The following is a 14,956-nucleotide window of genomic DNA, read 5'->3' on the forward strand; positions in this document are numbered from 1 at the left end:
CTAGAAGCAGAAAGAAGACCTTTGGCCCTCGTGGCCACTTTGCCATTCAAAAGATAAAAAGCCGCCTTGATCTTAACACTGTGTTCTTGAACTATCCCCATAACCCTCGATTCTGTTAATATCCAAAGGTCTATCAATTTGTTTTGAATATACTTGGTGACCGAGCTCAAGATTCTTGCTACTGATGACAGGATAACTGGTTTCTAATTTCTCACTTTGTCTCCTTTTCTTACATAGAAATATTTCATCCGTTTTCTTTCAATTTGGAAATTTTTCTAGAATTCACGGACATTTTGAAGATGGTAACCAGTGCATCCACTGCCTGTAGCACTTTGGTTCCTGGGGGTTTATTTGCTTTCAGTCCCATTATTTTGTCCAGTAGTGTTTTTCTAAACGAACGCCACTTTAGTTGCTCCATTTCTCAAGACCTGATGTTCTCTTTTACTTTTGGGCATTTTTTAAAAATCTTCTGTGAAGGCAGATAAAATGTGCTTATTTCCTTCCTTAATGTAACTTCTGACCCAGTCTGTGAAGGATCCTCATTAATTTTTGCTTGTTATAAGTTTCCTGAGCCTTTTACAATTATTTTTGTTTCTTACTCGATAACTTATCTTTCTTTTCCCTACCTTATCGACACTTTGTTGAATTCTGAAATTTCTTAAAGCTCTTCTTGGCGAGCCTCTAGCCTTTTCTTTTGATCTAATGTTATCTTTAACTGCTCATTAGACATGATTGGACCACTTTTCCTGTTGTGTTTTTGTGCCTCCAGGACACTTTTTTAGGTTGTAAACTATGTATTGACTCTTTAATGTAATTTCTTAATCTATTGTAGTGACTTGCAACTCATGCCTGTGAAGACTTCTTAACTACAAAGATTAATAATCTTTTCTCACTGCACAATACTAGATCTAAATAGTATTGATACAATTTAGTTTGCTCAGTCTATATGTACATTAAAGTTCTCCATTGATTATTCTTTTACTCTTGCTGTATGTTTAGCAGCTCAATCATTTCCCCAAAACCTAACATCAGCAGTTACTCTCCCACATCTAATCACTTATTTATCCAGACTGCACATCATTACATACAAAGTGAGCTGGACTTGAATGCTGCAATTTTTATTTGTGAATACTAAGAACCAGACCAGAACCTCAAAGCATTTGCCTCTTCATGAAACATTGGGATACTCTGTGTACCTGAAATGCTACCAACTGAGATCTTTGCTACTTTGTACACATTACAATTCTTCTGGAATAATTCTGCAAGTCTGTACCTCTGAAGATTGGCTCCTGCTTTTTGCCGAACTCAGAGCCTCGTCTGCTCTGTTTGCGGTACGTTCCATCGGAGAATTCTTGGCTGCATCAGCCCAAGAACTGAGACCTTCTTTGGGCTCAAATATCTGATTGTACTGCATGATTAGGAATTCTACAACTTGAGCCTGGTATCCAGAGTTCACCAAGGAAGTCATTGAAACAGCATCTTCCAAAGCCTGAGGTCTAATTAGTGTGGGGCCAAAGATTATTCCCAAATTATTCGGTGACATCTTGTTTTCTTCACATCGTGCTGCCACTCTGTAAGAGAAGAGAGATTTACCTTGCAGCTACAAAGAGTTACATCCCCCTCCCTCCATTATCACCCTGGGCTGTAACAAGAGCTCTGCTGACCTATGGTTCTTTATTCCATATCTGTGTGCATCTCAATGTGGATCACAGCCAAGCCGAAAGTACTGACCCAAACAATAACAATTTTCAACCCCTAGCTCCATGCATATCAAGCTCTTCCACTAGGTCTACACGTTAGTCACCTTGAGCTATTAGAGAAACTACAGAGGGCTTTTTGCTGGTAATTCAGATGGACAAAATGCCCATGCCTCTAGACTGATGGAATAAGGTGGACGAAAACTAACTTCAACAGATTTTTTATTCAATGAGTCAGAACTTGAGGAAGCCCATTAGCTAGGAATCCAGACTGACTATGGTGTTCCAATGACTTCTCAAAGAGGTTCCCAAATAATGTGGGACCTGCTGCTCATTGACCCAAGTTAGATTATTGCACAGAAGTTTCTCTACTTGTGAATAGAGTTTCAGCTAATAAACTTTCACAGGTTAGCTCTGGTCCAAAAGTTGAGCCAGAAGGGATTCCTTTACCCAACTAGCATTAGCATTCACATAATCCTAACTTGGAACTGGTGAATGGGGAAATGTCCTGTCAAGTATAAGCCTACTATCCTTTTCTCTCTGAGGGGGATATGGTTTTTCTTTACACAGACTTCACACTGTCTCCCACTAGCCCAATAGTGGCACAGTAGAAGTGGACATATCATCAAGGTAGTAACTTGAGAACAGAATTTGGCAACAATATGTTAATACCTCCTTGTCCAGGTCCACAAGTTAATATTAATTTTTTTTTACAGCTAATTAAACATTGATATCATGGGTGATAGATGGTCATTAAGAGAACATGGATGCTGTTTGTCAACAGACTGGGTCTCATGGACAACATCACAGCTAAACACACATTTGCAAATCCATATCTATCACCTCAAGCACATCTGACATTTGCCACAAATTGTGAGGTTGAACCTTTGTGTAGTTAACACAGGTTATAGTGGCAGCTTCCAGCTTCCCTTCTCTCAAAAAGTGATAGTGAACCGTTTGCCATGTAGGGCTGGAATCATTGGCTTCTGAATTTTCTCACACCATAAACACAATTTTCCTTTTCATTCCATATCTGTTGAGGAATATGTCAATGTTAGGCCTACCTGTGGAGATGCCCGATAAGGTGCTCCAGAGTGTTGTAGTTGGAAACTGGAAGATTCTGCAGCAAGACCTTGGCCTGCTGGATGAGTTGTGGTAATTTATCAGTAGCTGTGGGTATTCCCTTGGCCTGACAATCCTTCAGCTCCTCGTAGGCCTGTTGTAGCTCTTTGGCAAACTTCATAAAATCATCATAGAGGCTGAAGAGAACAATTGGCTCTGGGAGCTTTAAGTAATGAAATAGAAGAGCATATTTAAAATCCATAAGGGCACTAGTGAAAAATTACTTATGCTACCCACCCAGTAGGACATAAACCAGTAGTATAGTCATTTGACTAAATTTAATGTGAAGGCCTAAGCTGTCAGCAGATAATCAAGTGCAGCAGTTAGCAAATGATCATGGCTTACCCTAATCCCAACCCTGCACCTCTAGTAGCAGTTTCTGGAAAGCCGATAAACCCATGTCCCCACAACTTAAGATCTGGAAAGTCAAAAGATATTGAAATCAGTTGACTTTGTATACAACACCTCTGGACCTTCTGGCACCATTTGGTTTAGTACGACCAAATATGTGTAGGCCGAGCTCCAACTTCATCCGTTTTATTCCCAATTGTGGAATTTAGGGGCGGCACGGTAGCGTAGCGGTTAGCGCGACGCTATTACAGCGCCAGCGATCGGGGTTCAATTCCCGTTGCTGTCTGTGAGGAGTTTGTACGTTCTCCCCACATCTGCGTGGGTTTCCTCTGGGTTCTCTGGTTTCTGCCCACATTCTAAAGACGTACGGGTAGGTTAATATGGGTTTAAAATGGGTGGCGTGGACTCGTTGGGCCAGAAGGGCCTGTTACCACGCTGTAAATAAAAATTTTTTAAAAATTAAAAAAAAACATCAGTAAATTACTCTTTTCCCTTTTGCTGTTTTCTGGCTTGCTTTAGCTTAGGAATGTCAAAACTTTTATCTTCACAGGGCAGTTTACTCAATATTCAGCCTCAAGTTTAAATAAATTTAATTTACCTGTTCTTATAATCTTCTACCTTAAGTTGCCTGAAGTATTTATTTAGCAAATGAACAGGCACTTAGTCATGAACACTGTTTCACACAGTAAATGGGATGGGGTGATTAAAAATTTTCTTGAAAAGTGCACCTGAGATTCTCTAGGATGCACCGCTGTCTTTGCTGCTGGATCATAGTATCACCATCTACAACAGCAAAAAGGACTACATGGCCAAGGTTTTGGCATTATGATTAATCTTTTACTTCCCACCCCCCCACCCCCCCTTACAATTAGGATGTTAATGAGCTAGTCCAAATCAGCAAAATGGTCGTCACAACAAACAGCCAACCAGGGCACACAGATCACTGACCTATTGCGGCAGCAGATTGACTTTTTAAAATTAGCTGTCAGAAAGTCTCAGGCTGTGAACAGATGTACAGTCCTGCAACTCACCTCTCGAAGGTACAGGGTCAACAGGTTTGTGATGTCGTGAGGCGGGTTTTCAGACATGTCGGTGAGGTCCCTCCCATTTTCAAAAGATTGGCGCAGTTTGGCGATGCGTATCTTTGAACCATTCATTCGATAGATTCCCTGAAATATGAAGATTAATAAGCATTATACAACACTTTGATATCCAATTAGAAATTATTGAAGGACAAATTAAACCTGAAGTGAAATGACAGTGTGACATAAGTGAGTTGTGAGATATGACAATAACTTAGATGCAAAGAAACACGACCACCTGCATTTTCCCTTCTCATAATATCCTAACTTGGAAATACATTGCTGGTCCTTCAATGTCACTAGGTTCAAATCCTGTAACTCCCTCCCCAACAGCACTGTGGGTCTACCTTCACAAGACTACAGACGTTCCAGAAGATGGCTCAATGCCACCTTCAAGGATAATTGTGGACGAGCATAAATGCCAGTAATGTCCAGATTCCAAAGAAAAATTAATATTTTTTTAAAAAATGGTTTATGGTGGGAGTAATTGCTGTTGTGAAGAAAGGATACACCAGCATATTGGTTTATGTATAAGAGACGGGCTTGCTGGACAGCACTGGACACATTGAAACAAATATTGTCAGTGTTGGAGTCTGTTAGGCTTCCTAACTGTAAATAGTCCCTGCCTGTTTAAACCCTTGATTCTATGCAGTACTCCTCTGAGTACACTCACTATCTAGATCTCTGCCTTCACGGTCCTACCTGTATGCCAAGTGCCCGCCGCTCTATCTCTGCTGTGCAGTTTCTGATGATGAAGGGCACCTCATCAGCTGTCTCTCTCGGTGCCTGTGCAAAGTCTACTCCAAATAGAGAGATCTTGGTCTGCAGCTTACGGTGCCCGCACAAAATGGCAATGGACTCGAGGCACTTCCTATGACATGCCAGGTAGCACTGTAAAGAGTAAACACCAAAAATAAACACAAAATACCACCAGTATTACTGAGCATAGACAAATCCTCAAAGAATACAATACAACTTGGAGTGGGATTGGTGTTGCAGAAATGTGCTTTCAACAAAAGCTTGAAAACTCCTGTATTTTATTGGAGGTCACAATGCCCTTGGTGTAGAGGGACAAATGTGGTTCGACCTCCATCCTTTCTACATATTTGCTGCATTCTGAACATAAAGTGACTGGAAAATTCCCTTAAGAGATTTGCCAGTATTTCACACAAAAGAGATGTTCCCAGCCTCCAGTGTCTTCCAATAGTGAAGACTGAGAAGGTCAGGGGCCTTCAGTTTAAAGGGGACCCCAAGGGATTCTTGAGCGTAGAGGTATTTGGGCCACTGTGCATAAATGGCAACTGATAAACCCTGGGTGCAGGCTACACCGAGGATGGCTTTCTTGCTGAGTTCATTAATGATAATCAATATCTCAAGCAGGGTGAGAACTATTGGAACAGGGTCTCAAATCCTCAGATTGATTTTCTTGTCCCTTAATTTTCTCCTCAAATCTCCATTTCTTGCTGGGTTACAGTTCTTTGTGTGTCCTCTGAAATCTTTCCCAGACAGCTATTTGTAACATGAGAGTGTTGACAGCCTATATTTATAAAGAGCATCTTGGATTCCAGAGGATTCCCAAGGAACTGTAATCCAGCAACAAACGAGGATTTGTAGAGGAAATTAAGGGACGAGGAAATAAACCTGAGGATTTGAGATCCTCTCTCAGTAGTTTTCATCCCTGCTGCACATATTGGTTATCACAAATGAACCCTCAGCACAAACATTATTCCTGGTGCAGCTGATATCCACAGTGGTACATTCTCCAGAAAGATGGTAAAAGCATTGAGAATAGACGCCCCAGCTGAGGCCGGTACACCAGCCCAGATCTGGGCTTGGCTCACTCTCAGTTTATTCCTCCTAACCATTTGAACCATCTTTCAGCCAGCTTTTCAATTCTTTGAATTGCTCTGTTACAGTTAAAGTATCAAAGCTGTTGGTTTATGGTAAGACCACAGACATCTGCTTGAACTTTGGATTACACTCAAGTGTCTTGTAATCTATGTTCTCACCTCCTCACACTCAGCGCCATTCACCACAATAAGGCTGTCACACTCTCGGCATTTGGTTGGGGCCCTGAGTTTCCGAAATCGGTGTGTCTGTGCTGCTCTAGAGAGCACAATATTTTTGAAGGTTGTTGGTGTTCTCGACGTCTCATTCATTAAATCTGCCAAATCTGAATGTAAAAGGTTTTAAGATGAATCATGATTCTATATTTTCTCCATCCACATCCTCTCCATTTAATTCTTCTTTATTCCCTATTCCCTCTTTTATCCTTTTGCTTTTTGTTGTCATACTCCTCTCGTACCCTCCAGTTCTGCTCTCCCTATCCTTTCTATTTCACCTGTTTGTCACCCTCTACCCTTTCCCTCCATCTCAATAGGATCCTCTAATCCATTTTCTGTTTTCCATGATTTCATCATTCCCTCTTATCATCTCCTGCTTTCATTATCCAATTTTCTTTTTCTCATCCTTTGCATCTTCTCATTTCATCACCCTTGTATTCCCCATTTTTTTCAACACTTTGTCACACCTCTATTCCCTCCTCCCTTCTCTTCCACTGCATCCCTCAAGTGCTGTTTCCCTGTTCCCCCCTCTGCTTCTCCTGCAGGAGCAGCCTAATTGAAGTTGGGTTTTTGTCTGGTTGCTTGGTAGGTTCGTTGCTGCCAGCTAATGGTCTGTCCTTGGCCCGCTGTGGACATTTTCTACCGAGGACATCCCACAATTTTCAACAGTTTTCTCCAAGTACCTAGTTCATGCAAGAGCAGACATGAGGCTTGACAATCTTCATTTAGATTTGGTTACGTACATGTTTATGCATTGGAGGGACAAGTTGCATCCCAATTCAATTCTCAAACTAAATTTAAGCCCCTGTAACGTACCATTATCTTGCAACTGGTTCCCATCCCTCTCATCAAAATCATCTGGAGACATCCCTGATACTGTGGGTTTTGGTAATTTCCTTCCAAAATGAGCTGGAAAAAAACCCAAAATACAAGTTATTAAACGTAGAATCTTTTTACTACTTCATTCGACTTTTGGGATCTGGGTGTGGCCAGCATTTATTGCCGATTCCTATTGCTCCCGAGAAGGTGGCAGTGGCCTGTCATTTTTTGATTCACTGCAGTCCTTTTGGTGAAGGTACTCTCACAGTTCTGTTGGCTAAACAGTTCCAGCATTTAAACACAATGAGAAAGAATGACAGGCATCATGTTCCAAATTAGTTTTGAGGTAAATCCACAAATGCCGATGTCCTCATGTGCCTGCTGCACTTGGTCTTCTTGGTGGTAGATGTTGTGGGTTTGGGAGGTGCTGTTGGAGTAGCCTAGGCTAGTAACCGCAGTGAATTTTGTTGATGGTACACACTGGCTACCATGTGCCAGTGGTGTCAGGAATGAACGTTTAGGGTGGTGGATGAGATATCAATCATAAGGGCTGATTTGTCCTGGTTGGTCAGAATCAGGTCATTATCACTGACATGTCATGAAATTTGTTGTTTTGCAGCAGCAGTACAGTGCAAGATATAAAAATTACTATACATTACAAAATTAAATAAATAGTGCAAAAGAGGAGTAACGAGGTAATGTTCAAGTATCCTCTGATGGTGGAGGGGAAGAAGCTGTTCCTGAAACATTGAACGTGGGTTTCCCAAGACATATCGGCCATAATCTGCTGATTATTAGAACGATGGTCACTGTAAAAACTCAGTAGGCCTACAAAATACACTCCAGTAATACAAATATGCACCCTCCTAATTGTGATCAGGATCACTGCTTTATAATGAGTCGCACAGTCCTGACTGCAGACTGTTGCAGTGCTTTGTGGGAGTGGGCGTCTGGAGATCTCTATTCAAACAATTTAACACAACGATTCACAAAATTTTAATTTACTGGAACATTATTTTCTAGATAACTTAAGTTACACAAAAGTTGCAGTGTTATCTATCACCATGGTCACTGTACTTGCAAGACAGTCTTTGACACTGAACTCATCGTTCTCTCCTGCTCATTTATGATAGTATTATCTCAGACGAGATCAGACATTCACATTCCTTTTAAATGGAGACTGAATGGGTTTTCAACCATTTCCTAATTCCAGTCCCACTCAACTCTTCATGTTTCCTCTCCCTCCTCTCATTGATGTTGATTCTTGATAAACTAAGCACATGAAAAATAGAAGCAGGACTGGGCCATTCAGCCACTTGCACTGCTTCAGCATTTAATACAATTTTGGCTGATCCTTTAACCTTTGAACTATCCCTTGATTTGCTTAATATTGCTTGATTTGTTTAATATTGCTTGATTTGTTTAATAGTAGCATCCCTGCATCTACCCTGTCAAACCCAAAGAATTTTCTATGTTTCAATGAGATTACCTCCCATTCTTCTAAACTCTAGACATATTTTTCCAGTATGCTTAATCTCTCCTCATAGAATAGTACCTCCACCCCAGGAAGTGATACGAAAACTTCATAGCAATCCTATTGCAAGTATCCCTTCCTTGGGTATGGTCATCAGATTTACATACAATATCCCAGCTGCAGTCTCACACTAGCCTACATAATTGCAGTAAGATGCATTTTACTCTTGAATTCAAGTACTTGTAACAAAGGCCAAGGTACCCTGTGTCTTCCTATTTGCTTCACCAGCATGTTAACTTCAGTAATCTGTGGACAGTGACACCACGGTCCCTCTGAACACAACATTTTTCAATCTTACACCATTTAAAATTTTTTTTTCCACTTTGAATTCCATTCACGCATTCAATTAACCTGTCCATATCCCCTTCCTGTCTGTATCGTCCTCACAATTAACACTGCCACTTCATCCAAATCACTGAGAAATATTGTGAACGACTGGGGCCCAGCACGGATTCCCACAGCATTCCCTGATCATAGCTTCCTCCTATGACAATGACCTATGTATTCCCACTGTTGTCTGTCCTTAAATGAATCCTCACACCACACCAATGAATTACAGGAAGTCCCCGACTTACGAACGTCTGTACTTACGAACCGACCTTCGTGGTCCCTGGGCTAAGTGCGCGTGTGCGGCCGGGGCCACGTGCGGCTGCGATCCCCGGCCCAAGTGCGCATGTGCGGACACTATTCCGAGTTACACAAGGAATCGGGTTACGAAGAGTCTCAGAAACGGAATCAGTTCGTAACCCGTGGACTTCCTGTACCTCCAACCTTGCATGCTTTAATTTTGTTTAATAATCTCTGTGCGGTACCTTGTCCAAGGCCTCCTGAAAGTCCAAATACACCACATTCACTGGTTTCTCTTTATCTGTTCCCAAAAACTCAAACAGATGTGCCAAACATGATCACCCTTCCATAAATCTGTGTTACCTGCTCGATCTTATTATGACATCTTGTAGCAACATCTTTCTTTGGCATTTACCTGGACTGGACATCGGTGAATCAAGGGAACGTGACTCACTGCTGGCTCCGGTACTTTCTGAATCACTTAAACCAGGTTTAGTTCCAGCTGTATTATGAAACGCTGCAATAAAAAAAAGAGCATAAAGTCTTGAACCTGTTGCTGAGCCCCTGACGTTTCCCAACATGGAGGTAAGGTGTTGAGGGCATCTCAAGAATCATAAAGATGGATAAACTTAAGAAAGTATCCTGCAGCTTTCAGTGAGCTGATAAACCTTCTCAATCACATTGATATTGGGTGGGGCTGAGAGTAAAGCAGCGCCTTGTTCCAGTCTGGGCTTAGTAAGAACATAAGAAATGGGAGCAGATGTAGGCCATCTGGCCTTTCGAGTCTGCTGCGCCATTCAATAAGATCATGGCTGATCTGGCCGTGGACTCAGCTCCACCTACCTGCCTTTTCCCCATAACCCTTAATTCCCCTACTATGCAACAATCTATCTAACTGTGTTTTAAGTATATTTAATGAGGTAGCCTCTACTGTTTCCTTGGGCAGAGAATTCCACAGATTCACTACTCTCTGGGAAAAGCAGTTCCTCCTCATCTCCGTCCTAAATCTACTCCCCCGAATCTTGAGGCTATCTCCCCCAGTTCTAGTCTCACCTCCCAGTGGAAACAACTTTCCTGCCTCTAGTTGGTAGCACTCCCGCCTTTTGGTGAGACGATTCCAATATAATCCAGGCCGACATGTCAGTTCATTGATAAGGACCAGGGCAAATCAATAAGCCGAGGCCCTGTTCGCTTTTGGTTTAAAAGGAAAATGAGAAGGAGCCATCAATAAACAGGTTAATTGATCACTGCCACTTTGCTATTTGTGGGATCTGATGAGAAGGGTAGCAAGTATGCCAAGGAAAGTGGTGATGGAATAGAATCAAGACAGTCATCGAGTTTGCCTTGGCTACTGGACCATGTGGTACTGCATAGGCCGCAAGCCCATTCTGTCCACCCACATACTAGATATGAATTGGAGGCTGGTTCTGGAGAATACAATCCACTACACCCTATTCCAACAAATTGCACAGTTTTGCCTCAGTTATGATTAAGGGATAAATATTTGGGTGTTCAGTTGTAAATTTCACAATAGAACAGCCTCTTATTGTCAAAGGCAATTCCTTTCTGATTGGTTCTTTTACTGAGCCATGAGATCGCTCCCCACCTCTTCCCCCCCACCCCCCCCCCCCCAACAGAACCTAACCAAGCCTTTGAAAACCATTAACATTAACTTACTGAGCTTGCTTTCAAGCTCATCCGGCATATTTGGAAAATCACCAGAGGATGCCGATGTTCGATGGGTCAGCGGGGCAGCACTTTTTCTCCTTCCAGTGGGGGAGGACCTGAAAAAAATTAACATGCAATTTATCGAAAACCTCCCTTCACACTGTCATAGAATCCCAATAGGATAAATTGTTTCAGTAAGACCCACTGTAAAAAATCCAATGGGTCCATCAGATCCTACAATAGGCCAAACTTCCCATTCAATGTCAAGAGACCAAACTGTTCCATTTAAAGTCATTGTTCAAGCTCTGAATCACTGACCTCCTGCTGGGGGTAGAAAATTCCTCAAATTCATAGCTCTCTGTGGACAGCATCTTCTTGTCCAAGTTTTGAATAAATTCAAAATATTTCTGGGCAGGTTCATGTAGTTTCATGTTTTCATGCAGTGAGTGTAAGGAAGATGGCACTTGTTGGACCTGCTCCTGCTTCATTTCGAACATGTTCATAGAGACCTGTTGGTACCAACATAGGGAAGGTTAGACTGCATTGATTCGGGTATAGCCATTAAAATTCAAGTGCTGTTTTTCTTCCCAGTTCCAGGTCAGATACAACATGGATTTAAGTCCGAGGAAAGGTTGTTCTACATTTTCCTATCAAACGTTCATAGCATACAGGAGGTATATTAAGCATTAGATACAAAGAAGGGTTTCTTCTACAATATCTCACTAAACACTACCATGTCTGTATAGATTACTTCAAACCTCAGAACTGCCTTGATACGCTAAGTTATTAGGAGGTGAGGAAGTACTGAATGTGATTTACATACTTGGATGGGCTCAGATCTAAACTCACTGCTCATTTTGCCTTCAGTATCAAGTAGGACAATGTTCCAACTACCAGACTAGTTCTGTTGCTGAGCCCTTTGGTTAAGTGGCATCCATTATGGCATTCAGGAAACAGGATTGCTTTTGGGGGGGGGGGGGGGAGGGGGTGCGCGGAATATGCACTTTGAAGGCAGTCTAAAATTTAACCTTCAAAAGAGGGCCAGGGCACCATTCAAGTGTAGAGGGAACAGTGAGAGGATGAAGAAAAGACAAAAGGCAAAGAGTGAAGCAAAAACAAGAAATAGCAAGAATAGACCATTCGACAAGGTTATGGCTGGTCTTTTACCTCTATGCCACTTTCCGCACAGAAACCACACATCCTTCAATTCTCGACCTCTGCTTTGATTGTACCGAATGACTGAGCCTCCACAGCTCACTTGGGTGAAGAATTCCGAAGACTCCCTACTCTCAGGGTGGAAAAAATTCCTTCTCACCTCTGTGCTTAAGTCTGATCCCTTATTTTCAGATTTGTCGTCTAGTCCCAGACAAACCAGCTGGGGAAAACATCAGCTTCACATGTACCCTGTCGGCCCTTAAGAATTTGAACATTTCAGTAAGATCACCTCTGAGTCTTTTAAACTTTAGATAGTACAAGCCCAGTGCACCTAATCTCTCCTTATATGATAAACCCATCATCATAGGAATCAATATGATGAATCTCTGTTGTAGTCCCTCTATTGCAAGTATATCCTTCCTAAGAAGGAGATTGAACAAGAATGACCCAGAAAAAAAATGAGAGTGACCTAGAAAAAATATGAGAGTGACCTAGAAAAAAAAGGATTATAATGGCAAAGATGAAAATGTAGGTGACATGCTGAAGCAGGGTGAATTCTAAGCGTGAGAATAAAGGAAGGAAGGAACTGGAGGGCAAGTTTACATGAGACAAGACAAAAGTAAAAGAAGAAATGAGGTAGCTGATGAGCTCACCAGTTTTAGTATGTGATCACCACGGCAGATGAGTTTGCGAAGCTGCGTTATGATTTCCACTTTCATTTTCTCCATTTCTTTGCGTCTGAAGTTGGCCTCATGGACACAGTGCTTATAATGTGCTTCAGCCTCCTGAACCTATCAAGGAAGAGAGATACAGTTTACGCCAATCAGCATTGAAGGTTGTTCAGATGAATAGGCCTCAGGGGCTGTAAAGGCATAACTGGACTTTTTCTGAGAGACCACTTTTATTCGAGCTTCGCCAGATCCAAGGAAAATTCATATGGAACAGTCTGGTCACAGAAGCTCACCAACGTCTTAAAAGTATCTCAATCCTGATCCAACAACAAAAGGTGGAAATTAATATAAGACTAGGGAGTCATGCTATATGACATCTAAATTGGAACTTGTGACCCTGGAGAAGGGAATGAGATACTTAAAGACTCAGACAGAATGAATACTCAGCTGTGATGCCTAAGATGGTCAAACTCCCTGTCTCAGTTCAAATGCCCATGACATCCAAGGCAAATTGGATCCAAAATTGGCTTGGTAATAGGAGGCAGAGGGTGGTGGTGGAGGGTTGTTTCTGTGATTGGAAGTCTGACCAGTGGTGTATGATGGATCGGTACTGGGGCTCTTATTACATTAACGACTTGGATATGAATATAGGAAGTAGGATTCATAAGTTTGCAAGTGACACAAAAATTGGTGGTGGTGTTGATACAGTGTTAGTCCCTCACCTTAAACCTATGCCTTTCAGTTTTAGACTCCCGTACACTGGGGAAAAAGTCTGTGGCCACCTACCTTATCTACTCCTCTCATGATTTTATCTACCTCTATAAGGTCACCCCTCAACCTCCAACATACCAGGGGAAAGAATGTCCTAACTTATCAAGCCTCTCCTTATAACTTAAGGCCTCCAGTCCTGGTAACGTTCGTGTGAATTTCTTACGCATCCTTTCCAGTTTAATGACATCCTTCCTGTAGCTGTTCGACCAGAACTGCACATAATACTCTAAGTGTGGTCTCACCAACGATTTGTACAGCTGTAACATGACATCCCAACTCCTGTACTCAGTAGTGCCTTGACTGATGAAGGTAAGAGTGCCAAACGCCTTCTTGTCTACCTGTGTTGCCACTCTCAGGGAACTATGTACTTGTACCCCTAGGTCATCAGTTGATGGGATTGTAAGTGGAAAAGTAGTATTGGGATCGGTTTATTATTGTCACTTGTACCGAGGTTCAGTGAAAAGCTTGTCTTACAAACCGATCGTACAGGTCAATTCATTACACAGTGCAGTTACATTGAGTTAGTACAGAGTGCATTGATGTAGTACAGGTAAAAACAATAACAGTGCAGAGTAAAGTGTCACAGCTACGGAGAAAGTGCAGTGCAATAAGGTGCAAGGTCACAACAAGGTAGATCGTGAGGTCAGAGTCCATCTCATTGTATAAGGGAACCGTTCAATAGTCTTATCACAGTGGGGTAGAAGCTGTCCTTAAGTCTGGTGGTACATGCCTTCAGGCTCCTGTATCTTCTACCCGATGGAAGAGGGGAGAAAAGAGAATGTCCCGGGTGGGTGGGGTCTTTGATTATGCTGGCTGCTACACCAAGACAGCAGGAGGTAGGCAATGGCATTAGTGTAGGATTGGTGGGCTGAAGGGTCTATTTCTGTGCTGTATTACTGACTAATTCTGTGCTTTTAAATCTTATATTGCATCTCTTTGACTAAGCATTTGGTTATTGCACCAGTGTGGCTTGAAATCAATTTTGCTTGAGAACACTCCTGTGAAATGCTACAAATAATCAAACGATGAAGCTTCCAGAAGCATATTCTACCCAAGCCGACAACCTGCTCAGACAAGCTCCATTTACTCACCTTCAACTGTGCTTCATCCTTTGACCGCCTGCGTTTCTCTAGGTGCTTACTGGCGCTACCTGGATTAGTACCACTCATACTCAGCGAGAGCTGTTCTTCCTCTGCCTTGGCACTTTGCAGTTTTGCTTTTTCAAATTCCTCGCAACGCTGGAAATACATGTGTTTGGATTTCCGCAGCGCCGTTAAGGCATCATTCTGTAGATAGGAAGAAATTCATAGTCTCATCACTGGCTGCTTCCCTATAGATATTTCATTCATTCAGCTTGATAGCTTCCAGCATATAAACCTTTTATTTTTAAAGTTTATCTGATCACCCCTATAGTTGTCAGTAGATAGGGGTAAACAATTGCATTTATTTATTAATC

General features: G+C 42.0%; 1 protein-coding gene across 2 annotated transcripts in view; it reads right to left on the reverse strand.

Annotated features, from left to right (window-relative positions):
- LOC127585048 (GEM-interacting protein-like) overlaps window positions 1-14,956 on the reverse strand; it is a 106,708-nt gene that overhangs the window by 12,579 nt on the left and 79,173 nt on the right. For both annotated transcript variants that reach the window (XM_052042183.1, XM_052042184.1), the window contains 11 exons: window positions 14,592-14,786; window positions 12,712-12,849; window positions 11,222-11,412; window positions 10,913-11,019; window positions 9,651-9,752; window positions 7,132-7,224; window positions 6,262-6,425; window positions 4,955-5,143; window positions 4,202-4,339; window positions 2,762-2,982; window positions 1,274-1,571 (listed from right to left, as the gene is read on the reverse strand). In XM_052042183.1, coding sequence (XP_051898143.1) covers window positions 1,274-1,571; window positions 2,762-2,982; window positions 4,202-4,339; window positions 4,955-5,143; window positions 6,262-6,425; window positions 7,132-7,224; window positions 9,651-9,752; window positions 10,913-11,019; window positions 11,222-11,412; window positions 12,712-12,849; window positions 14,592-14,786 — 1,836 coding nt within the window. The remainder of the gene's footprint in view (window positions 1-1,273; window positions 1,572-2,761; window positions 2,983-4,201; window positions 4,340-4,954; window positions 5,144-6,261; window positions 6,426-7,131; window positions 7,225-9,650; window positions 9,753-10,912; window positions 11,020-11,221; window positions 11,413-12,711; window positions 12,850-14,591; window positions 14,787-14,956) is intronic.

The sequence above is a fragment of the Pristis pectinata genome, chromosome 31 (genome assembly GCF_009764475.1).
Source record: "Pristis pectinata isolate sPriPec2 chromosome 31, sPriPec2.1.pri, whole genome shotgun sequence".
NCBI lineage: Eukaryota > Metazoa > Chordata > Chondrichthyes > Rhinopristiformes > Pristidae > Pristis > Pristis pectinata.